Source organism: Tetrao urogallus (genome assembly GCF_951394365.1).
Source record: "Tetrao urogallus genome assembly, chromosome: 7".
Classification (NCBI taxonomy): Eukaryota; Metazoa; Chordata; class Aves; order Galliformes; family Phasianidae; genus Tetrao; species Tetrao urogallus.
Window position 1 is genome coordinate 4,174,727 of NC_136820.1, and position 26,374 is coordinate 4,201,100.

General features: G+C 42.2%; 2 protein-coding genes across 3 annotated transcripts in view; one reads left to right on the forward strand and one right to left on the reverse strand.

The window, feature by feature from the left end:
• Positions 1–592: 592 nt before the first annotated feature.
• PPP1R17 (protein phosphatase 1 regulatory subunit 17) lies at positions 593–11,103 on the forward strand (the record flags this gene model as incomplete). Its single annotated transcript, XM_079538238.1, has 4 exons — positions 593–674; positions 2,390–2,542; positions 3,744–3,905; positions 11,024–11,103. 4 exons carry the CDS (start codon positions 593–595, stop codon positions 11,101–11,103), a joined length of 477 nt encoding a protein of 158 aa, XP_079394364.1.
• Positions 11,104–20,303: 9,200 nt separating this feature from the next.
• Positions 20,304–26,374, reverse strand: part of PDE1C (phosphodiesterase 1C) — a gene marked incomplete at both ends in the record, with an annotated part of 281,466 nt that continues 275,395 nt past the window's right edge. The window contains one exon of one of the 2 annotated variants that reach the window (XM_079538517.1): positions 20,304–20,473. In XM_079538517.1, the coding sequence (XP_079394643.1) occupies positions 20,304–20,473 (170 nt within the window). Of the gene's footprint in view, positions 20,507–26,374 lie in introns of both variants that reach the window. The other variant, XM_079538518.1, reaches the window with a different exon arrangement.

Sequence of the window (26,374 nt, forward strand, 5' to 3'; positions counted from 1 at the left end):
AAGGCCACGCGGATGCATTCCTCATGCTGCCTCCACAGCCTGTGGACACTGGCTGTCTTCCAGAGTCAGCTCTCACATCTGGGTCTTTGGGGGTATCTATAACTGGAATTATAAGAATTATCTCTTCATCATTCATAATTTAAGTTAGATTGCATAGTAAACACCAATTATGACAATTAGTTTACAGTTGAGAACATAATGTAGAACAAAATCAGAAAATATTCTATTTCCTAGCACTTATTTCCTGTATGTGATAGCACCTTCTGGATGATTAAGGTCCATATTCTTCTGCAGAGCCAACATATTTTCATAACCAATGTAGGTGGAAAAATGGGATATCACACATGTAACAAAGACTGTGAACATAAGCATCTCTTAGCACGCTTGGGCAAAATCAGGTCAGCAGACTGTATGACAGAAAGCAGCTGGAAGACAAGAGCTTCCCTCAGTCTGGCTTGCAAGTGGATACATAACACCAACATGCCTGTTTTATGTCATGCTACTGCTTTTCTTTCTCCCTTTTTTTTTTTTTTTTTTTTTTTTTTTTTTTTTTTGGTGCTGTAGTTTCAAGGGGGAGAAAAAACCCATTTCAATGATGTCAACAGAATGTGTTCAGCCACTTGATATCCCAGAAGACAGACTGGACAAGCGAGATTCACACTGCAACCATTTAGGTAAGTGTTATTAGATGATGTCACTGCAGAAATTGGAGAGGTGTTTCTACACATCATTAGGCCCTGTCCAGTTGCTGTTTTTCCCCTCCAGCAGTACAACCGAGCCCTCGTGAAACCCGATAGATTACACCTTCTGCTGACATTTCTGATGCCAGATGGAAAGGCAAAGAGTGGTTTTCTTTCTTGCATATAAATATTAGCTGAAGCTCTAGAACAAAGTTAATTAATGAGGAAAAATGAAAAAGCCATTGTTCTTTTCTGTGGTAGAAAAAAACTGAGCACTTTCTTCATTTGTACAACAATAACTGAAGCCATATAACTGGATCTTTCCTGAATAGGCATTCTACATGCTATTTAAGTAACAGATTCTAAATACCTGCCTTTTTCTCTAACGGAGTGGGTTAAGTACTTTTTTCTTCTTCAATTTTCAATTGTTTCCTCTCTGAACCTATTTCGTATGTTAACTTTTGCACTCACAGTATCAGATATTTTTTTGCTCCACAGTACACCTATGTACCAGACTTCACACTTGATAGATGTGCATTTTGTATATTCATGATCTTTGCCTCAGTTTCAAGTGCTATTACTTCACTGTAGCCTGGTAAAATCATCATGAAGATTCAGAAGCTCAGAAACCAAAAAACATTTGCGCACTTTTTAGCTTTGCAATAACAATAAGAAAACAATACAATTTCAGGTGTTTGACCAAAAAAAAAGTGTTAGGCCAGCAAATTTTATAAACTTTCTTGTTCTGCCCTGCATGGAAGGTATCCTTGTCCTGTCTCTCTGCCACAACACTTCTAGCCAAAGGCACCACTTCTGCAATTGCTGGCGTACTCAACACAATTGCTCCACAACATTTTTTATTTAAGTAAATACAGAACTAGTTCCTGTCTACAGATGGGAAACAGAGGCAGAAGGAGGTTAAATGAGTTCATTAATACCATTCAGGAAGCCTTAGAGGGTTGAAAAAATGGTCTGTGTCTTCCAGGATGGTTAATCAGGAGATTGTCCACAGGGCTGGGAGACTGCTGAAGCCAAGCAAGAAACATCTGAGAAATCAAAGCTTTGGTTTGCATGACGATGCTAATGACAGGCTAGACTTAACTTTTTCAGCTTGCACGAGCACCCAGGAATGCAGATCCTTGCAGAAAAATCACGCCCACCATCTGAGTCACTTAAATCAAGCCTCATTTTAAGAGAAAACCAAAAATCAGTGTAATGTTACGTAAATCAAAAGTGAATACCGACAGCTCCGTGGCTCCGGAAACAAAGCCAGCTCCTGAAGGGAACAATATGCCGGCTTTGTTCGCTAGTACCTCCGGCTGACCTCACACAGGTAAAGCTCTCCCTCACTAAAGCGCCCTCGTCACTGTGGAAGAAACAGCCCCACACTGCGGGCTGAGCGGGAAAACGACGGTGCTGCTTTCCTCAGCCACGCAGCGCGCCGCGGCCCACAGCTTCACCCCCTGCTTTATGCCGGCCACCTACGAGGCAGAAAGCCCGCCAGTCACTCACTGGTACGTACACGTAGTACGGCACAGAGGCCTCTTGTCTGACTTCCTATTTAGGATTTCTTTCTCCACAGTCATTTCAGTCTTCTTGGATGAAAGCCGTATTATTCAAGCTTTTCTTTTCACCATCTGTTTTATTATTTCCTCTCTGGTTCACTGTCTCTTTTTTTTTTTTTTCTTTTTTTTCTTTTTTTTCTGCAGAAGATCTTTCAGAACAGCTGATTAAGAGCTGTGATCTCAAGAAGAAACCAAGAAAAGGTAAAACTATCCAGCCTTCCCAAAACACTGAACAGGAGCAAAAAAAGCCAAGGAGAAAAGACACACCAGCTATACACACCCCACCACCCCTAACAGGTAAGCGGTACATCTCTTTGAAATCTCACTATGCAAGAGTGGACTGAAGCTGGGCAAAGCTCCACAGACGTACTTACATCGCTGTGGAAGCAGACGGGAACACAGCTTCACGCCACGTGCTCCCAGTAAGGCAGTGAAATGGGGAGGATCCAGCTTGTGCCCTGAAGTTCCTCCTGCCCAGGGAGGACCTGTGGGAGGAAGCTGGAGAGGTACGCGGCCTGGTCTTCCTGGAAAGCACCGAGCGCCTGTGCATTGCAGGGATTCTGGTAAAGGCTCGGTGTTTAGAAAAGCCAGAAACCACTGCAGTGTCAAAGGAACTCCTTGTGTGATGCCCTGTGCTGCTGTACATTGACATACCTCTGCAGGTCAAGAGCTGAATGCCACCAGCCTGGGGAAAGGAAGAGTGTGGAGCAGAGTGGCCCTGAAACCAGGTGGTTTTTCAAGATCAGCAGGGGGAATGAATGATTATCTCATTCCTCTGCTAACAAACACTCCTTGTATGCTCCCTGGGGACTGAGTTGTGCTCTTGTATCAAGTGCACTGACTTCTTCTCATGCTACATACATAGGAGTTAACCACTAACCATCTGTGTGGTCTCCTGTGTGCCTCCAACAGTTCACACTTATGGAGTGTAAAGCAAGCATTGGGGTGTTTCAGTATTTGTAACTCCTTGCCCCTGGCTCTTCAGCTTTCACGTGTATCTGCCTTTCAGTAATTCTCTCTTACGAAATGGCTCAGATCTGGAAAGCTGCATTTTGTACACCAAGTAGTCACTGTATGAAGAATTATAGTATTTCACTAGCTTAAATAGGCAATTTCTGAGTAGCCATATAGCCCATGAGAAGAAGATTAAACATCCATACGATTAAACCGCTTCAATAATACATCTGAGTTTCTGGAAATAGAAGATCCCACTCATCTTCACCACAATTATTGATGGGCTACAGTTTGGCCCATGGCATAGAGCCAGAAACCAGCTAGCCTCAGACCACTGCTGTATATACTCTATAGGATGTAATTGACTTGAGGGAAATGTGCACTGTTGCAAAGCCAGAAAAGAATGTACACGATGCTGAGCAGATTATGCACTCATTGGGAAAGTGCATAGTAGTATTAGTAGTCATTGGGAAAGCCATACAGGTGCAGATTTCTTCAGTGTAAACAAATCTGAAGTGACATTTTCTTTAATTCTTGCCTGCAGGCATACTTTCAGACTTTTCTGATAATCTGCTGAAAAGGTATGGTATCTCAGAGAAGCCACAGAGAGAGAGAGTGAGTCAGGGCTCTCAGATCACCGAACTGGAGCAGAAAAAGCCCAGGAGAAAAGATACACCTGCAATACACATCCCACCTTTGATAATAGGTAAGAAACTTAGCTGAAGTTGCTTCTAGGCTGGATGGAAGTTGTTCTGCCCAGTGTATTCAGCAGTGTTTGCTGAACTGGACCTATATGGTCAAAATATCCAATATTTTGTGTGGTGGTTCATTGAAAGACTTTTCTGTACCCACTACTCATGCTAGATAGACCTGAAGGGGGAGTGAGAGGAGACCTGATATCACTTGAGTATCTCATGTAAAGGCTATCTTGTTTTTTTGTGAAAATCCAACCACTGCCCTTCTTTTCAAAGTAGAACACACACAAATCTTAAGGTCATGTTACTCACATTGCCTCAAATATCCTGGAGCAAAGCTGTTCTCATGAACTCCCTGTTAATTTGAATCTACACTGGGGAAACCAAGCTGTGAACATGTAGTTAACTGCACCTTAAAGACAGTTCTGTGCTTCTGGCACAATACGCAGTGCAGCAGCTAATTTGTTCAATGAGCATATGGATTCAGCCATCCATGTTTTGGCCCGAAGACCCTTTGTTTGTTGAGTTTCCCATGTTTTTCTATCACAGAGAAGCCTCAGTGCATCAATGTTTCTGAAGGTCTCTCAATATGTAAAGCACTTTGGAAGCGTTAATTACTGCTACTAACCATGGGTGCAAGAAACATGCATGTTTGTATGCTATGCACCAGCTGTTTCTTAACCACAGGATGGAGCAAAAGAATGAATGAATGAACAAATGAAGAAAAAAAGCAAACAAACTAGCCTCAGTTTCAAAACAAGTGCTAAAACTTGAAAACTTTGGTTCCCTCAGGAAACTCTTGTATGAAACAAGGTCTGCTGTGGGTTGGCACTACTGCAACAATGAGATATTCTAGCTAGCTGAAGAGATCCTGAGACAGCTATTTTGGCCCTGAGTGACTAAGCAACAGCTGAGTACATCAAGCACCTGAGTTTTAGGTACTCGTGGAATTTTCTGCACAGATAAAAAATACAAGGTGTGTAAATGGCTTCAACAGTCACAATAAGTGCCTTCGTTTGTAGACATCTGCTTTCCTTGTAAATCTAGAATCACAGAATCATAGCATCATAGAATCATGAAATGGCCTGGGTTGAAAAGGACCACAGTGCTCATCTGGTTCCAACCCCCTGCTGTGTGCAGGGTTGCGAACCAGCAGCCCAGGCTGCCCAGAGCCACATCCAGCCTGGCCTTGAATGCCTGCAGGGATGGGGCATCCACAGCCTCCTTGGGCAACCTGTTCCCGTGCCTCACCAGCCTCTGGGTGAAAAACTTCCTCCCAATATCCAACCTAAACCTCCCCTGTCTCAGTTTACAACCATTCCCCCTTGTCCTATCACCATCCACCCTCATAAATAGCCGTTCCCCCTCCTGTTTCTACGCTCCTTTCAAGTACTGGAAGGCCACAAGTTTCCCCAAGGTCTTCCCTGAGTCTTCTCTCTTCTAAGTTAAACCAGCCCAGTTCCCTCAACCCTTCTTCATAGGAGAGATCTGATCCTTTACAACTGATTCAAACATGCAATCATTTTTTTTCCATTTAACCATCTTACATTAATCATTATGGGGCTCCTTAGAACAAAGGAATATGACTAAGTTTGCAGGATCATGATCATGGCAGCAAGCATGGCAAATACTAGCTCCTGGCTCATTGAACTCAAGCACTTGAGTGGCTTGCATCATTAAAGCAGCATGCTGCAAGTGAGTCAATGGTCCAATCATTTACTGGGAGAAGTTGCAAAAAATCTGTCATAAAACTTCTGAGCCCAACTGCAAATGCTCCACTTTGACATATTTAATATAGAGCACTGACAATTAACTACTTATATAATCACTCAAAGAAATTACCAAGCAAATTACCTGAAATTTCACAGGACAAATAATTAGGAAAAAAAATCAGTCTTTAAGAGAGCAATTCAGAAACAGAACTGGAGGCAAAGTTTATCAAATAATTTGTAATAAATGTCTCACGCTTTATACAGGAGGCCTGCTCTTTCTGTGGACTTTGGAAGAGTGTTGAGGGATTATTTTGGTCAGTTCAAAACAAATCGCCTTCAGCCATTTTAGCACCTTCCAAGATGCTGTGTGTCCTTTGGACTTCAGGATCTATACAGTGGAGAATCTAAAAGTGAAAAATGTTTGATAGAAACAAAAAGTGAAGTGTTTTTACTGGGATAATGCTGAAATGATTGATTCTTGTTTTGGTTTGAAAGTAATTGCTAGCTAAGGGGATGCAGCAAGGATAAATTGCTTCCTTGACACATCTCAACAATACTATGGTTAGCATCTAGTCACTTATTATTTCTTATTTGTAGCCTAGCATTAATTAACTCAAGTAGGCATTTAAGGGAGAAATAAGAATCATTTTAATCATCTTCCCCTCTTGCCTCCTATGAAGACTTCCTCTTTAAAAATTTTTATAGAAAGAGAAGTCAGTACATTTTCGTTGCCAAAATGCAAAAGGGAAGAACACAATAAAAAGAGGAAAAATGCAGTAGCTTTCAAAAAGTGTGGCAAATTTCAAAGTGTGTTCGTTTGCCACAGGGGAGTGACAGAAAATAATTCATTTTTTAAGGATTTCAATGACATTTCCAATTTCACCTTCTTGTCTACTGGTGAATACACTATCCAATATACTGTCCAGCACTCAGCATGAATTCAAAGCAGCCCTCCAGATGCTTCCCTTCTCTGCAGACTTTTCCTTCCAGATCCTGCTCTATGTGTCTGTTTTCTAATGGTTGACTCCCTCTGGCAAACTTCTGCTCCTCTCCAGGGAGAAACAGCCTGTGTGAATCTGGTTCTGTCTTTGCTCTTAGGATGTACATTTTTTTCTTCAAGATAAACCAACATACACAGTTCTGCTGGTTGAAAGTCGCTGGTGGCAACTTCGTGTCTTGTTGTGAATAAATGACTCATTGTGGCTGAGGGCTGGTCCAGTATTTACTGCTTGTTTACTTTCAGGGTTACCCCATCAGGTAGCAGACAGAGAATAAACAAGCTGAGCTTTTGTGGAATGGCGGTGCAAAATAGCATCTGAATTATAGACTTGGAGACCTGAGAAGCCCTAGCATAGCTACGTGTGCTAAATAAATATAGAAGGACCTTTCTGTCCTTCTGTCCCCATTCTCCTGGTCCTGCCATTGCAGCACTGAGCAGCACACTGTGCCACACGTATCCTTTGTGAACCGTGACTGAGTTGTTCCAGTTTCTTACATCTCCCATTTTTGTCCCTCCCAAGCATCCCTCTTTCAGTTGTATCATAAGCAACATGAAAAACTCCACTCAGTCGTTTGTTGTAACAGTAACATTAATTATCTTTTTAAGCAGCTGTCCACACAAATAGCTTTGTCATGAACGTGCATTGAAAGGGCAGCTGTTTTCCCTCTTGGCTTTGGCCAATTGGTGACAAGTGCTCTAGTACTTTCTTTTTCTCTGTTGGGTGACCACAGACCCTTGCAAATAAAGCAAGCCAAACTGGACATAGGGAGTGACAAAAATAATGTACCTGCTGGATAACACGATCCACACATGAAGTAGAACTGGTTTCACACTTTGCAAACATCCGGTACAATTAGGAAATGGAGTTATAGAAATGTGGCTGCTGAATGAGGATGTCTGCATTGTTGTCTGAAGAAACCCATATCTCCCTATTGTCTGTAGTAGTGAATCAGTGCCTGAGAGAACCTAAATGTCTAAGCCCAGGCATCAAAGAATCCTCCCCTTCTTCTAAACATACTTTGGCTTCAACCTCCTTGTGAAGTGGCAGAAATTATGTTGTGACCTGCATGTACTGCTGAGCCTGGAACAGAGATCTTCATTGGCTCCCCTTCAACCAGTCAACGCCTTGGCTTTCTGAAGTGATCAGACAACAAGATTAAACACAACCACTGTTCTAATGGCTTTCTTTCCTCATACACAACAGTAAGAGATTTAAATCCCATCCAAGGCCAGCTCTCCACTCTGGAGCGTTCTTTATTGCCATCCTCATCTGCCAGTGTATTCATTTAACTGAAGCATTTGTGAGATCATCAGGCCTGTGTGTTTCAGCAAATATAGGAGTGTGGTTCCTGAAATGTGGCTGCCTGATGTTTCTTAATCAGATCAGAGATAACTAGTAAAACAAGTTTCAAACTCTTTGTTCTATACTATCTCCTACAAAACTGGTTAAGGTGTCTTTAGGATATTAACTCACCTGCTCAGTGAAAATCTCAGCATACTGCAGAAGCAGAACAGCCTCTTTTCTGTGCAGTGGATATGGCTGGAGCACTCCAGTAAATCCTCCAGCCCAGCTAAAGGAGTGGTCTGTAGGCAGGCAAGTGGAACTGATATCATCTTGGTGGTTTACATCCCAGGAAGAGATCTGAGGTGGTACATGGCAAATGGTTGGTGTAAGCCAACATTTTTTGCCTATGTCTGAGCTTCCTAATAGAAGTTCTCATGTCTCATGTCTAGATTAAAATTTGCAGGTAGTTGCAAGTTATCTCAGGCAAACATGACTGCACTTAATTTCTGTGCTACTTTATTTTGTCAAGTCTCTTGGCAGATATTAACAGAACAACCTACCAATCCTCAAAACTGATATGTGGGATGAGCTGCATTTCATAATTTGCACAGCTTGGAAAACAAAGACTGGGAGGCAAAATGATTTACTTTAATGGTAAACAGAGAAAGACTGATTTACAAATGTTCCCAAATTCCCACATTTTACTTCCACTTTCAAACTTGGAAGTTGCAAACTGTGTTCTGTTAAGCACACTCTCTCCACAAGTGATAAACGGCATTGTGTCAAACCCCTCAAAATCCTTTTCCAGTGTTAGAGAAATAATTTCATTTAAGACATCCCACTCCACTGTTTCATGTTACAAGTCTGATTTTAAGTGCGTGTAGTTTTTCTTGAAAAAATGGCTGGTGATCCATGTTCTAGAAAGTTAGCAACCTGCAACTCAAGGCTACATACTCCTCTAGTTTTTGAGTCCTGAGCGTTCCTGGAACCTTTGGAGTTCATCAGTCAGCAGCATTACACACTGATAATGATGACTCATCTTGCTATTGATCATGGTAACTATCTGGCATGCTGTTGCTGCAGGTCCAGCTGAGAGCTGAGGGCTTCTGGTTGGCTGCTATCTCCCAGATGTCTCTAGCATCTGCTCTAGAAAGATGTAATCATGCCATAAGAATTCAACACACTTTGTAATTCACAGAATCACAGAATTTTAGGGGAAGGAAGGGGTTGGGAAGGACGTCTGGCATTTATCTAGTCCAACCCCCCTACTAACACAGGTTCCCTGGAGGTATTCAAATGAGAGTGAGAGTGGATGTGATCATCAAGCACATGGCAGCTTCATTTATCCTACATTCCTGATCTCTTATTCCTGAGTTTACCCTAAAAATAGGTTAATTCTCATCAAATGATCCATTCCGACCTCATATTTTAAGAGCACTTGTGCTTTCACAGTTCAAATACTTTAAGAAGAAAAAAAAAAGAAAGAAAATAGAAAAAAAAAGTTTGCATTTGTCTGAATTGTCTGTAATGAATAGCAGTCCAGGTGGGAAACATTTACATCCATCTCTGTAACACAGCATAATTATTTGCTATAACAGTGGTTGCTGCTTTAAAAAATGAAGTCCATTGTGTTTCAAAATAATATCCATGCTTACCTTTCAGTCTGTCTCATGGTGCTGGTGAAACCATCTGGTTCACAAGAAACAAGTAACTTAAAATGAAGAGCAGTATAGGCTAATATTTTCATGAATTCGTCCCCTCTGGAAAGAACTCCAAAGTTGAAGAAAATCTTCCTGTGTGGTATTGCTCTATTTTCAGACCTCATGAAGGCTGAAAGCCTTCTCTGTTCAGAACGCTTTCAATGCAGAAAGAAGCAAAACCAGTTGGTTTGACCAAACAGCTCAGTTGGTTATTGCAGACTAAAAGCAAACACCAGGAGTCTGAATTATGGAGAGATTTTGTTGGTTTCTACTCAATGGTTACCCTCATCCTGTTTTTAGACTGTGTTGACCTCTACACCAAGGAAGGTGGCCATAAACTATATCTTACTTCTTGCTTTTTACTGGAAACAGGCAAAAACAACACAAAGTGTTAAAATAGAGATCGAGAATATTTCCTAATGCATTCTCCTTCTCCCCTCTTTGCTTTATTAATTTAATCTCTGATAACAAGAACGGCTACAGTAACTGGGACATCACTGTATCACATAAAAGCCTTGAGGTCTTACCATGTCAAGTATGAGAGAAAGAAAGAAAGGAGATATGTGAGAGATTTGTGGAAGGTGATCCATAACCTGCCTATAAAATCAAGAAAAGCTTAGGAGGAAAGAAATCCATGTGGAAAGATACACAGCATATGTATTTTCGATGAATCTGGTTTACAGAATCCCCATGTCGTGCTCATAACTGTGAAATCAAACTGTCCTTCAGTTTTATGTTATATTTTTCATCAGTGCCTTCACGATAGTGATGAAGCCTTATTTTTGTCCTTGGTGGGTGAATTGGCTTCAAAGCATATGCAAATCTCTGACCTCAGTAATTTAAACATTGGCACTAAGTCCTCAGTAACATACCTGATTTTAACATCAATCTTAATTCTGCTGCTTCTGTAATTGATTGATACCCTGTAGCTTCAGTGGGGATGGTGCTTGATGTGGGTATTGTCTTTGTCTCTTACATCATCTGTATTTGCCAAAACTAGTACTGTTATATACATAGAGAAAGCAAGCATGCATACACATTCACGCAGACTGACTCGGTGACAAACATTACTTGATAGTATTTATTTCATCTTCAAGATCTTTTTTATTTTCTTTCAGCTTCCCAAGGCCTTTTAAAAAACAGGTTACCCGATGAATCTTCAGTGTCTCTTCTCACATGTAGCAGAAATATGCTAATTTAAGAGTGCTTGTTAATTTTAGCTGGAAACGTGGTGGTCCGATTCTAGTTTATGAGTAGAAGGATGTCCCAAAAATAAATGAGGAGCAACTCCCAAGATGTTAGAAAAACTACTTTAGGATTAAAAAAGTTAGAGCAGACAGAAAACATTCTTTGTATCTTGATATATTATGAGGAAATGGCATTTTAAATCCATTACTTCTCTCTCCCTCTCCCCCCCTCCCCTGCTTTTAAGGCACAAAGCTGCTTACAGAAGAAAAGCAAACGGCGATTATGGAAGATGAAGAAAAGGATGGAGACACAGTCCCCAGTTAAGATTACAGTGATATTTTCAGTATTGCAGTGTAAATAATTCTGGGTCATTCAAAGTGGCAGCACATAGAAAAAGAAGTCCTTTCATTTTTATAAATAATTTTTTCAAGCATGCACTTGAATTTAATTTATCTTCAAGTGCTTCTCTGCATCTCATGAAATCCCAGCAAGCATTACAGGAGATGACAGAAAATTCACCTACACGTGGGGCTGGAAGGATTCTCTTGGTTAACTAAAGCAGCTTCTCAGGATTTCTGTCTTCAAGGGATCCACCTGAGACCATATCTAGTACCTTGTAGTGTGGTGGTAAGAGGTGACACAAAGGGCCCACCAACCCAGGGAAGCTGGCACTAGATAACAGGGTGTCAGTAAATGCATGATACCACTAGATATCACAGGATGGTCAAATATCAACTAATGATTCAAATTGCATTTTTCTTCTGACATCTCACCTCGTTCATCTAGCTTGCCTTCATTGGAATAATGCTGAGCACAGTAAATATTTCCACACGCAGGACTGATGTGATCCATGTTCCTGAAGTGCAAAGCAAACACGTCTTGGGCCTGTATCTGTTCATGACTGGTGTTTGAGAGAGAAAAGGGCAGATTTACTGTCATAGAAAAGCTTACAGCTATGGGCTGTTGGCACTGGCACATCAAACAGAACTGACGACAGAGCTCTCAGAAGAGAAACTTTTGGGAAGAGCAACATTTGCCTATTACAGTGGTATAGAATGGTGATTTCTTTTTTTTCTCAAAGGTTTCATTCCTGGATTGCTGAAAGCCAAATTAGTTGAAAAGCTGATCCTTGTACTCATCTTTTTATATATATATATCCATATGAGGTTTTTCAGCTCAGTCCTAGGAGGGGCTGTTAAGGATTAAAAATCACAACAAGATACTGCAGACTAAGCAAAAGAATAGCATTACTCTATGTCATATGCATAATGCAAGATGAAACAGCATCATACTTTTTAAAAATAATTTAATTAAATGATTAAACCAATAAATGTGTTCACGGCCAGCTACACTTCGACATTTGTACAGAGATGGTACTTGTAGAATATTGTACAAAATACGTAGGGCTGGATAGCTTTGTGCTTATCTTAATAGCTCTGTGTGCTAGATGGAGAAGCAACACCAGTGGACCCTTAGGGACCTCAGCACACAAATTAGAGATTACCTAGGCTGGCAGACTGCATCCAGTTATCTGTTTAACACCCATAGGCAGGCAGCTGAGGAGCACACTAGTCTGGACTTCATTTGCCACAGTGACTGACCCAGCATCTTTCATCCCATTCACAGATGTTCAGCTTCAAGATGTAACCAACAAGCTTATAATAAAATATGGTATATTAAAGCATACTAGAGATCAGCTGTATTATTAATGGGATGTCTGATTCCTAGAAGGCGTAATTTTTAATCATATTAATCTATCAGCAAGCTAAGACAATATTTAAAATACGATCAATCAATGCTTTATTTGATAATGTTCGCATAAGGTACACAGTAAAGTATGTCACTGCAAGAACGTGGTAAGAATAGAAGTACAATCAGCATGTCACATCTGTGAGCCAATGCACTGCTGGTTTTTAATTTTTGGAACTGTAAGTTAAACTCGATACAACTTCAGTGAGGCACTGATGTGGCCCAAGCTTTATGCCGTGTCTCCCTGCCAGCACAGTTTCATTTGGATCCCACCCAAGCAGCTCAAGCAAAGTTTTATTATTAAATTCAGGAATACTTAGAAGATGAAAAATGTGAACAAAGGTGCTTTGAGGCCAGCTCAGGAGCATGCTGGGATTTAGGGTTTAGGAATTGAGATGATGAATAAAGGACACGGCCTCCTCCCGGCACAAAATGCAGAAATAACAGACCTTGTGTTGCCCCTGTGAAAGAAGGTCCATGGCATGAAAGACTCGCTGTACCATTCCTGAGCTCCAAGGCACTGCGACAACAAATTGCCTTTATGTAAATGGTACAGTTTCTAAAGTAGAATGAAAAATTCTTTGGTAAAAAATAAATACCAGGCTTGAGTGAGACAAAACAGATATTCATGTATTTGCACATAACAGTTCACACCAGCTAAGAACCTGAATGAGCTGGAGAAAAAAAAAAAAAAAAAAGAAAAAAGAAAAAAAACCGAGCCTCTTTGCAGTTGTTGACAAAAACCTTGAGAATTTTTTCACTCCACGGAAGTTTAATACAACTTCAGAGAGCCATAAAAGTACCAAGCCTTGTTTTACCCATCCTTAGAGTTCAAGTCCATTGTTGTTCAAAAACAAACTAACGAACAAACACGATTTCTCAATCTACTCTCTCCCAGCAAAACTTACTCGTGTTTGGATTACACTGATGTCAACTGAGGTGTAATTATCAACAGTGTAATTGTAGCTGAGCTACTGAATCCCAACTGAGCTTCTGCACCACTAAAGCAGCTTTTGTCTCCACGTAGAGGCCCCTGCAAAATGTGAAAGAAAATATATGCTGTACTGACCAAACTCCTGTTTGAAGAGCGAAATACACACATGAGATGTAAGCACAGACAGTGGCCATCCCGTAAGCACTCTTCCAAAACAGCATCAACACAAGCAGTGATTGTGGTAGGCCTTTTCAAGACTTTAACAACATGCTGCTGCTGCAGACCAAAGTCGTCCTCTGAAATGAAGATACCTGTGCATGCCCATGGTGCTCTTGCAGGTCTCGGGAGATGCTCGTGTTGTTTCTTCCAGCCAGCAGCTCCTCATAGCTTTGCCAAGCTCATTGCTCGACCCTTGAGGCAGTGGGGTTTGCTGCTCTCTTTTTAAACACAGAATGGAAAGAGCAGCGCAGTAGCCTGGGAATGTTACATCCTGACAGCCCCAGGACTGTGGAGAAACTGGAGGTATCTTGAGGACTATGAAGGCTCTGATGTGTCCCCAAGGCATTTTATCACCTTATTAACACGAGCATCTTGGCTCAGCTTGTCTTCAAATGAAATTTGCAGTGTGATTTGAGTCCAGTTTTACCAGTGTTGCCAGTAACTACTCACAAAATATAGCAAGAGTGAGGGTGTGGAGTCCTGAAAAGATTCAAATGAACATCATCAGTGCCACAAAAAATGCATTTAGATGTGAAAGCCCTTAAGAATACAAGGCAGGGGCACAAATAGGATGTGACCTCATTGCTCTGAAGAGGATTTGTTTCAAAAGCTGGGGAAAGCTGACACAGCTTAATATGAAAAAAAGAATAACACACTGTAAGCCTACCAAAGCACTGTGTGTTCTTTGCTAAAGAGGAGCTATGGTCCCACTGACATCTGTGATGGCACAGCTGCCTGATTTACCATCCCTGTATAGATCAACTTGAAGCTCAGACATAAAAACACTGCAATATACATCATTCACTGAAGCTCGTTTAAAATTGCGTGTTTATAGTCTGGTAATTTGGCATTTACTATTTCTTACCCAAGAGCTACGTGAGCAACTAAAACGTAATTTTTCATTTGGCCAATTCACTGAATAGGAAGCTTTGTAGTGTTTCTGGGAAACAGTGCCATGGATCAGTTCTCAAAGTTTTCATCTGCCTCATCATATTCAGTGACAGTGTTAACCTATGGGTGTCAAACCTGTTTGTCTAGCCTGGGCCACACAGTGTAGAGGAATTGTCTTGGGCTGCATATGAAATACAAATATTTTATACATAAATATAAAAATTGTTTATTTTGTTTTGTGGTTTTGACTTCCTCATTATTTTGTATTGTTATTTTAAATTCTTGATTGTCCGGTCTTGAACAGAAAGTCCAAGTGAAGCATCTGGGCCGGATCTTCCTGCTGAAGTTCAGCCCTTCTTCAAGTCCAAACTGAAGACTGCTTCTCCACAGGAAAAACAGCTGCCTCCGTCGCTTCTCTCCCCCTGGGGAGGGATGAGGCAGTGGGACAGGAAGGATGGGCTCATGGAAGCCTCAGCTGTAAAAAGATGAATTACCAGGAAATGGAGGCTCTGTGTGAGCCCACAGAGTGGCCCTGAGTTGGGGCCCTCCCTCCCAGCTAACGGTAAACTTACTTGTGCCTCTGTGATGTTGAAGGCCCCCAGTAGTTATGGTCCCTCTGCTGGACTCGTTCCCCTGCCCCAGCACAGCAGCTCAGAGGATGGCAGTCCCTGCCCTGCTTTCTTCCTCAGGATTCAGTGAAGAAGAGCTGAGAGGACTTGGGAAGGGACGAGGGAGGGGGATGGGAAGGACGGACTCATAGGAGCCTTGGCTGCGAAAAGAAGAACGACCGGGAAATGGAGGCTCTGTGTGAGCCCACAGGGTGCCCCTGAGCTGGGGCTCTCCCGGATGAGGGCAAACTTACGGGATGGGAGCATCAGCGCCGGTGTCGAGGCGGCCGTTTGGATGGAGGTGGACGGATCCTGGCGCCCCGGCGATGCCTGGGGCGCGATCTCTTTCTGATCGGCCTGGCAGTGGTGCCGTGCTGGCTGATCTGCAGCAGCGGAGGTGGATCCACCTCCATCATGTCATCCTCCGGAGGCAGATCCACCTCCATTGGCTCTGTGTCACTGCCAGGCGGGTCCACCTCCATGGGCTCGATGTCGTTGCCCATCGGCCGCCTCTTCTTAAAGGGCGGTTGCTCCATCTCAGATAGGAGAAACTTTCTGACGTGCAAGCGTCACTCGCTCTCTCCTCTCAGGGATTCTGAGTGTCCCATGGAAACCAAAACATGGCATTTGGGAGATGGTTGCAAGAATGTACCAAGAGAGTTGGGGGGTGGGAGGGAGGGGCAGTGCTGGGGGTTCTCAACCACCCTGCAGCTGCCTGGAACGTACCAAGAGGGTCAGGGCAGGGGATTCTTGAGCACCCTGAAGCTGCCTTCAGAGATGGAGTTGTCCTGGTACCAGACAGCAGCAGAGAGGGGACAAAGCATACTGACACCTCACAGGCAACCAAGGGAGATGCAGTCATTAAAAACCGTTGAGTTTCAAGGGTTGTACCAGCTGTCCTTTCCCATCCCTCACCAATGCCTCTGAGTGTGAGAAGGTGGCATCTCTTCTAACGTGATCCCAAAGGAGAGAGATAGGGAGAAGAGGGCCCACTGTGCTCTGGGCAGTCACAATGGGACTACAGGTGAGTGCACTGGAAGGGCTGTGAGGTCCTTGCGACCTTCCACCCCGAGGAAAAGAAGAGCAACTAGGGTTTGCTGTCCTCAGCCTGTTCTCTCCTTGTTTAAGGTGAAGTCAGGCCCTCCATGGCAGCACAAAGTACAGCTGGGTATCAGTCACGGCTCTAGATAAGCAGCTTGGATCTCTGCAATCTCTGGAATAGGGGTATTGAAAAGAGAGCTTTGGGGCAGGGATACTGTGTGTCAGTGGCTGTTCCCTATCAGTTGACCCTAGTGTACCTCAAACAGCATGTGTTCAGACCCTACCATCAGGTGAAGAGGAAAGGGCAGTGTTTGCTTCCTGTGCAGTGAGTAAATTAACTAGTAAGCTGCCCGGTGGGCTGACACTCTCAGTCCCCTCTCAGCTCATTCGTAGCTTTTTTGCCTTTGGCTCATGGCTTTTTGTGAAGGCCTCTGGTGCAGATGGCACATTTAGAGGACTGATTGTAGGTGCTGCGTGTTTGATTCAGTCCAACTTGGTTGAGGCTGGATAACCTGGGGAGGACACAGACCTCCCTTCCATTGAACCAGACATTGGTGCATTAGTTTCTTATAAACAAGTCAAATATCCCACTAGTTTTATGATTTTGTTTCTCTCTGCTTTTGTTTTAATAAGAAAATAAAAAAAAAATGAATTTTATGATTTACACATGACTTGGACGTTAACTACATTGTGTATTTTATGTGCACACCAAGACAATTTCTCTTCACTCATTGTGGCCCCATGCGGAGTACATGGAAGAAGATAGTGAGAGATCAGCCTGAAGGACTCATGCTGATCAGTCAGCTGAGCAGCAGGAGTGAACAAAAAGCCACAAGTAGGGAGAAGGAAGTGGGGACATGTCCTGTCCAGAACCAAATTTGCCTTGTGAACCCATCTGTTTCGTCACCTAAAAAGACCCATGAATGACTCATTCATGATGCTGAGACAAAGCCCCTTGTTCCTCCTCTCCCCTTTCTCCTTCAATCTCTTTTTTTGCTGCTCTGATTGCCCTTAAGGACATGGGAGCCAATCTTCTTTCCTATTCTTTACTCTTTTAGATACAGAACTACATAAAACATACGGAATGATGGAGGCCTCCCTGTGCCTCACTCAGCGTTGATCTGAACATTTAGGTTTTCAATTCAGACTTTCTTTTCTAAAACAAACGAACAAACAAAAAACGATGACAAAAACTTCCTCTCAAAAACCAGCACCAAACTTACTTGCATAGCGACCCAGTGATTGGAGCAAAGACTCAATTCACAAATACCCTGAACGGGAGAAGCAAGCAAAGAAACAAACAAAACCAAACACAATAAATTATGCAATTGCAATGAATAATTCATAATAAAATCTAAATGGCATCGGGGGTCACTCTGGACTAAATTTTACGTTGCTAACAAGAGGTTATTTCGGAAATCACTGAGATTAAAAAATAAAAATGAAAATAAAAAGTAGAGCACGTTGCAAAGCTAGTCCTCCCTCAAATAACACAGATTCCCCTTCTTCATAGCTAGAAAATTTCCCTTTGGTGTACGCTAGATGGCAGGGTTGGACTGAGCAGAGGAGCACATCCTCTCCAACCATACACTCCGTGCACTGGGTTGGATGCCACTAACACAACCAGTTTCCCTTAGGAGTAGTTTTCATGACGTGCCCAACATTTCCAAGGAGCAGTCTGCACAAACATCCTTTCTCCCTCTCTTTAAAGTACTTACTTAGACCTAGAGCAGGAAGCTTTGGAAGAGGGAAGGGACATCGCAAGACATCTTTCCAATGCAAATCACAATCTGCCACAATCTGCCTCCACCTGCCTTAGCTGCAGAAAAAATGAAACGTAAAACCCCTTTATGCCAGTCAGGTGAATATACTGACTTTCTAGAGGGGACTCCATTAGAGAGCAACACAGCACAGCGTGGGTTCGGTTGAAGAAGAATGTGAGCAAAGAAGAATCTGATCAGAACGGGATTAAGTTTCTAGCAGCCAAGAATAGTCCCTGTGAGACCTCAGGTAAATCAGTTCATTTCCCTTAACTACCCAGCAGTAAAATCAAGATTGTGACTTCTCTCAGCTTCATGACAAAGGAGAGAGTGTGAGTCAGGAGAGTAAGGACAAAATCCAATCCCATTTAAGATGTTGATGGCGCAGGACTGTGTTAGCTGGTAAACTGTCCTGAAGCGAAGGAAACAACACAGACAGAAAATGAGTTTGGAAGAATAGTATAATTTTGAGTTTCAGTACAGCCTGCTTATGTAAAACATTGCGGGTACTTTACAGCAAAATATAATTCTCAGGAAATTCCTAGAGTTATATTCCCATTTCATGAACAGATGGCTTTGAAGTGCATTCCTCTTTGCATTTAGTTTAGGCAGTAATCCAGCCCGGCTGCTAGGGTCATGAGTTCTGATGGTGCTTAAGGTCAAAGCCACAAGTATCAAGCAGACAAAAATAAGTGACACGGGGACATCAGAGCACTTGGTCAGCTGTCTGCTGTGTTTGTGGACATTTCTAGGAAAATGCTGTGAAAAGATGCCACTCAGGGCAAGTACACCTGGAATTGCAGTGATCTCTAACAGACAGGAGAGGATGCCCCAGATCTGTTCATGCAACAACCAGCTGTGTTGTACTGTACTGTACTCTCATACAGCAGTGTTACTTGCATACACTGGTGCAGTTCTCATGTTGGACATTCTGATATATATATATACCAGAATATGATTTCACAATGAATCGACTTTTAGGAAATGTGAATAATAGAATTAGTCGATGCAGCCGTAGATACAACATAGATCAGTGCAGTTTTTACAGGAGAAACCCTGCCTCACACACCTTTTGAGAGTTCTCTGGAGGAAGCCATAGGGATTTCCAGAAGACACGTTGAGAAGGTCCTGCTGTCACAGCTAACTGGTCTGACACCGGCTGAGAGAAGATCTTAACTTATGAACTTAACATGGATAAATAACTGGTTAACAGTGGGGGTTATGGGGAAGGCATAAAATGGTCAGCCTTCACAGTAGGGGAGAATTAAACTCTCTGCTATTCACTGTGCTTATCCAGAAGATGTGGTTTGGAAAAGGTGCTGGTAGGAGATGAAGACAAGCAGGGCAGAGAAATAAGGAAAGTAAAGTAAAAAAGAAAAAAAGAAAAAAGAAAAGGAGAAGAAGAAGAAAAGAAGAGGAAGCTTACTTCAGTATAATTGGCAGAATGTCTGGTATACCTGCATAGTGAGTATCATGTGCAGTTCAGGTCTTCTCAGATAGAGATTAAAAAAAGATATAGAGAAGATCAGCAAGGAAGATAAAAAGTAGAATAAGTAGGTTTCCCTGTGAGGACAGTAGAAACAGAACAGACTTCATCAGCTGGGAGAGCTGATATAAATCACCAGGGGCATGAAGAAGAAAGGGAGTTTTTTGCCACTGTTTCTCACAGCATAAAATGTAGGAATGAGAGAACTCCTTCACAGAGTGAAGAATCTCAGATCTGTGGGATACAGTGCACCACAAGAACACATGGGATCTCATTCAGATAAATTAATGCCACAGAACTAATAAACATACAGCTGAGGTCACACGAGGCACAATTTTAATGTCCTGCTATGTCTTCTTTTCCCTAGTGAGTGAAACAATTTATATTCCAACCTCCTACCTTCATTCTCCTGAGCACCTACCACACTACGCTAAGAGAACATTCAATTTGGCAAGGAAAATCTTTCTTAAGCTGCCTGAAATGGGAGTTGTACTACCTGTGCTAGGCAGTAAGTCACAGTGAGAACATTATAACAAGCTCAACAATCTAAAAAAGCATTGGCTTCCTTGATTTGACAGGAAAGAGTGGTATACAATTGCATTTTAAGGTAACAGTCCAATATTTTATTACTAGGTGAATGTACGCTTCAAAAATAAGAAGGCTATTGAGAACATTTCTAGGAAAATGTTCATTATATTTAGTTAAATCCCACACTTGCATTTATCTAGGATTAACAGCTGCTGTACAATGCAGTATGGCCCTGCAATGGCTGCACAGCATCCTTCACCAGCCCGTGAGGAGCTTCATTCCGGATGGATGCTTCTTCAGCTCTTCTGCTATTTCCTAGTCCAGCTCTGAGAAATGTTCTGGATCTTTTTCATCCTTCCCCTTTGGTCAAGGAGTTTATACCTCACAGGATGTTCCTCTGATTTCTTGTGGAAGGCTGGAAAATAGGATCCTGAGCTGTGGGTGGGCCTGTTGAGGTGACACAGCTGCGGTTTGATGGCTGTCAGTGACAAAGCAAGAACAACAGTGGTTACTGTGCTTAGCATTTACTCACTGGTGGGCTCAAAATTAATTCTGTTCAGCACTGACTGTCTGCGTAACACAGGATTTCTGCCTTGGCTGTCAATACATTCTTGGGTTAATGGACAGATACAAAGGGTTAGGAAAAGGTTCTGGAATGCAAAAAGATGCGAAATATGTGTTAGAAATATAGATGTAAGACTTCAGAATGAACAACAGACATCTTCAACATTGAAATCTGGGCCATTAAGCATTTCAGAATACCTGATCTTGAAATCATGTCCTTATTCAGACATCCCGGAGTCCCAGACCAATACAGGTGAATCCCAAGGAAATGTTCTCAGGGTTAAGAAACAACAGTTTAGGCAGAAGATGAAAGCTCCTAAAAGTCTGAATGAGGAAGCAAGGTTTCTTTTTACCCGCCTTCACGGGTAGATAGCAAAACACTGTTTTCAAAATATAATTAATTGAACAAGATGATTTTGAGGCAATAAATCTGGACAGAGACCGTTTTTCCCCACAGTTCAGGAACAGGTGGATCTGAGGCCTTGTATGATTTTTGAGAGAACTTTGTGGAAGTCACAAGTCTCCTATCTGGATCTGATGTTTCTCAGCATTTTGACTACATCTGTTCAAATTCATACTTTGCTTCCTTACGTCTTACACAGGGAAAATAAAAAATAAAAAACAAACATGGCTACAATCAAAATGTATTTGTCTTTTGTTTACTTACTACTTGCAAAATAACCAAGTAATCAGACAGTAGTTGGTCTGATAAGCACTTCAAAAAAGTCATTGCTCAGCGTGAATCCTAAGGAGTGAAAGAAGGCTCCCCTGTGTGAGCTAGGTAACAGCAGATACTAACACACATCTCAGCCTCATCTTGTCCTCAAAGTGAATAACTGTACTCCAAAATGTCTTGGGAAGCAAACAACTATGCACTTCATAAACTCTAGAAATACGTATTTCTATTATTTCTATTTTCTTCATATTTCAGTTATTTATAATTTCTGCATAGTCATGTTCTTTCACGTCCTCAACTAGACTAGACTGACAGCCATTAATATTCAAATCATCCATTGGGTGAGTTACTGTTCTTTGAGGCACATTCACTTTCCACATTCATTTCATTTTCTTTAGTCAGCATGGATTCAGCCAAACTGCTATTGGATTTTCCATTGCTCAGCATGGGAGAACGTTTACTGGAGTTGTTGTCAGCAGAAATGACTTGGCTAATAAATACAAGGGATTTATCCAGGACACTGACAGTGCCATTTGTCATATTTGTACAGGAGCTGATAAGGGGAGCTCACACCATTGGATTTCTTTTGGCTTTACTGACTCAAGGTAGATGATACTGAGGAGAAGACTCTCTCTTTAGACTCTGGAGCTCATTTCCCTGGTTTCTCACTGACTTTTCATGTGATCTGAGCCTATTTTGTTCATTCTACTTTCTCAATTTTAAAAAAGGAATAAAAATAAAAAAACTAATAGAATTTTTGTGAGTCTCAATAATTTATGGATCTCAGGAAATAGAAGAATAGTTATCTGAACAGTGCCAGTGCAGACTAGAATAGTTACACAAGCAGCAACACATATATAGAGCTTATTTCAGTGATGTTCAGACACTGATTAAGCATGGAAGCTAAGGGTGTTTTAGCCCCACTTTACCCTGACCACCCAGCATAGCATCCATGCAAACCACGGATTTTGCTAGGCTGCCATCCACACTATTTTTCCTCTTATTCCTTCTTTGACGTAGTTTTCCTGTTTCTTCAGGAAAGTTATGACTCCTTCTTGCTGCTTGATGAAAACACACGCCCTACATCATGACTTGATTTGCTTAAGGTAGAATAATCATCACAGATATTAAGGAACACAAAACCTACTGCTTACTAGACAATTTCAAATGAAAAAGTTGTTTAATTCACTGTGTAGGCTGCTAAGAACATTTCATCCAACACTGGTCCTCAGGTTCTGCTTGCAACACCTCAGTTAAGGCTGCCATCCTTGTAGCACTCTGTGCCCTTCATGAGAGACTCACATATCTTTAGGTAATGTCTGTACTTTCAAACAAGCTGCAGAAGGGAAGATAGTGCTCTTTCTCTGCTTCCAAGTTGTTGTCAAACCCTTGTATGTTGGATCTGATATGTCTTAAGTTTAACTGCAAATTCTGAGTTAAAGTAGGGCAGGATTTGAGGACACCTACAAACACATTTAGAACAGACCAATTAACAGGTGTCAGAGCAAAAAAAAAACAACTTCACCTTGTACAAATGTTTATGGGAAGGAAAAAAAAAGTTTATTTCCTCATCCGTCTTCTCCCATGCATAACACAAAAGCAGCCAGCTACAAACCACACAACATTAGATAGATTAATAGCTTGAGGCACTACACCAGAAGCTGCTATTTTATACGAGCAGTGATGGATGCTCCTATGAGGAGCTGTAGCTAATACAAGACAGTCTCATTTGGAAGTGAAGGCGCATATAGAGAAGGGCAGGTGATTGAACTTGCCACAGTTAAAGCCATTCATCTATGAATCAGAAAAAAACAAAACAAACAAACAAACATAAAAAAAAACACACAGGGGTACCAAAATACCCAAGTTCTGCCTTCTTAACTGAAGCTAAAACATGCCATCCACCCACTGGGTAAGACCAATTACTGAGCTCATCAAAAACTAATTGCTTGTAGGAGGGGCCCTTGAATTGATAGTGCAGCCAGTGCCGATACTGTCAGTGTCACAGAGAAGTTGAAGAGGAGAAAACAGTTTACTGAAGAGTTTGCCCCACGATGGCTGAATGCAGTGAGCATTTCACATCTGAGCTTGCACCCAAGGGATTGCCATAGTACACAGGGATTATATCAGAATTTCAGCTGGAATGCTCTTTGTTCCACTGAATCTCCTAGAAATTCAGTTTCTACATTGTACGGATCTACAATGGTTTTGGCTTTGTTGCACTTGGGAGGAAATTATGGTGAATGTGGGTTCCAAAACAGAGTGTCATCACCTTGAGTATTTCAAACTGTTAGAAGTTGTTATAGCAACACTTTGCTATTACATAGTATTTCCACTCTGACCAGAAAATAAGATAAAGCAAAACACTGATATCATTTTCCTTTTCAAGCATTTTAAAGCAGATATAAACATTTCTACTCATTCACAAGGCACATCCCTTCAAAAAAGTCATTGAAATGCTCATTTCTTTAATGTCATCTCTACAGTCACTGAATGAATAAATCATTTTTACTCAGAACGCTTGCTGGGAAGTAGTTTGGTTTAGATAAAAACTAGGAACACAATCAGCTGTTGTTTCCAAATGGGATTTGAATGGTCACTGCTGGTAATTTGTGCTGGAGGGAAATGAAAGGCAGCAGGGAAGAAAGCATGAGAGTGGTAGGGAGAAAACCCCTAAGGGCTGCTCAGCTCCCACATCTGCCCCCAGCTCCCTACCACAAGCTCTCCACAACAACTCAACACTTTTGCATGAAGGGAGGCCCAACCATGACACATGCCTCACTTCCTCGACAGCAGTGGCACTGGAGGAGGCTCTACAACACATCATGTCCAGTTTAAGGATGGGGGTGAGGCACTGTTGCCTCTCTCAAGTATCCTTGTCTAATGAGGGGCTTTGTAGGGGGACTGGGGTAGAAAATGTCTGGGACACAGCTTGGTGCAGACAGGCACTCCTCTCCAGACAGGCAAGCACTAAAAAGCCCAAGGTAGACCATGGACAAGACAGGGACGTATTTCATTGCCAAACCATCTGCAGCCGGTGGCCTGCAGGGACGTCCTGAAGACAGAACTTCTGCCACCTCCCCTCATGTCTCAGCCCCCTGGGCAGCTATGACAACTTTTGCCTTCAACTACCCTGCAGGCAGGATGAAGAAAGTCATAAGAGGAGGAATAACAGGAAGTTGAAAGGCTTTTTGACTCTTCGAGATTTAGTTATTTAGCTAAATAATTCACCAGTGAAGGAAGAGAATTACTTAATCGGGCATTTTTAATGGGAGATGATTCAGAAAAACCAGGTATTCTGATGTTCCTTGTTCTCCATTCTGCTGCTAAATCCAAGGATTATGCTCAGGAGGGCTTCCTCTTTCTCCTTTTTACCTTCTTTGTCAACAAAGCAGGTATTGTAATAACAGGAGAATCTGCAGGACAAAGGAATGAGAGAACTGTAACACTATTTCCTTGGAGACACTCAAATGCTCAAGAAATGTTCTAAACTTGGTGAGAATTAGTCTCCTGGGAACGTTAAGAAAATCTGCTTGCTGATACAAAATTCACTGTTTTCTCTAATGGGACACCTCAGGGAGAGAGTCTAAAGACATCTATCTCTTGTGGAGTCACTATGGAAATTGATGGATGTCGATGTAGTCTACCTGGACTTGGCTGCCCCCTACAACATCCTCATGGAGAAGCTGGCTGTCATGGTTTGGATGGGCACACATCTGCTGGGTGAAACACTGACTGGATGGCCGGGCTGTACTGACAGTCAGTTAAATATGAGCCAGCAGTGTGCCCAGGTGGCCAAGAAGGCCAAAGGCATCCTGGCTTGGATCAGGAATGGTGAGCAGGACCAGGGAAGTCATCCTGCCCTGTACTCGGCACTGGTGAGGCCTCACCTCGAGTGCTGTGTTCAGTTTTGGGTGCCTCAGTGCAGAAAGGACATGGAGGTGCTGGAGCAGGACCAAAGAAGGGCAGCAAGGCTGGAGAACATGGCCTGTGAGGAGAGACTGAAGGAACTGGGGCTGTTTATTCTGGGGAAAAGGAGGCTGAGAGGAGACCTTACTGCTCTCTTCAAATACCTGAAAGGTGCTGGCAGTAAGAGCAGGGTCAGTCTTTTCTCACTGGTGACAGGATGAGGGGAAACAGCCCCAAGTTGTGCCAGGGTAAGTTTATGTTGGATATCAGGAGAAACTTCCTTACAGAAAGGGTTGTTAATCACTGGCATAGGCTCCCCAGGGAGGTGATTGAGTCACCATCCCTGGATGTGTTTAAAACCATTTGGATGTGGTGCTCAGGGACATGATTTAGTGGTGGGTTGTGAGGGCTCAGGTAGTACGGTTAGGTTAGGGTTGGACTTGATCTTGAAGGTCTTTTCCAAACTGAGCAACTCGATGATTCTATGAAATAGCTGAGGGTTTAGTAACTAAGGATGAGAGTCTTCTGTCCAGATATGGTTTTGAATCTACTGAACACATACTGTGCTTTCCCCCAAGCCCAGCAATCTCCTACATTACCATCAAGCCTTATGTGACAACCTGAACTGTGCAAGTTCCTGTCTCATAATGCAGCACAAGATCCAACTTTAAAGAATATGAAGACGTGTTTCAGCTTGTAGCAAACGGGTTGGTGGCTATCACCTGCTGTATTAGTTTTCTTTGTAGTCAGAAGAGAAGCACATGGGGAAGGAACCCTACCCCCAACGACAATGTCAGACTTTTCTTCTCTTTATAATGTTCCAGTGAATAAAACTAGCCTTTAACGGGGTCCTGGACTCTTATCTTCATACTCTGAAGTTTCTGTAACGTATCAGTTTTTTGCAGCTCTGTAGCCAAATAAGTGAATCAAAAATTCAAATGAAATAAAGAATTCTTACTTCTCAGCTTTCCCACTTGTCCTGTATCAAATATACATATATCTATATCTATATATACATATACAGATATATAAAACATACATATATGTATAAAATCAGCAGTTCTGGAGGGAGTGTGAAATCTGTAAAAGGAAGGGAGAAAAAGTTGACCTTCACATACCGTTCTGCTACTTGGGGTGCATCACAGAAGAGTAGAAGTACAGCCTGTGGGTCTGAGAGACTTCTGGTAAGACAGGAAGAGAGGGTAGCCAGAAATTTCTCTGGTTCCAAGA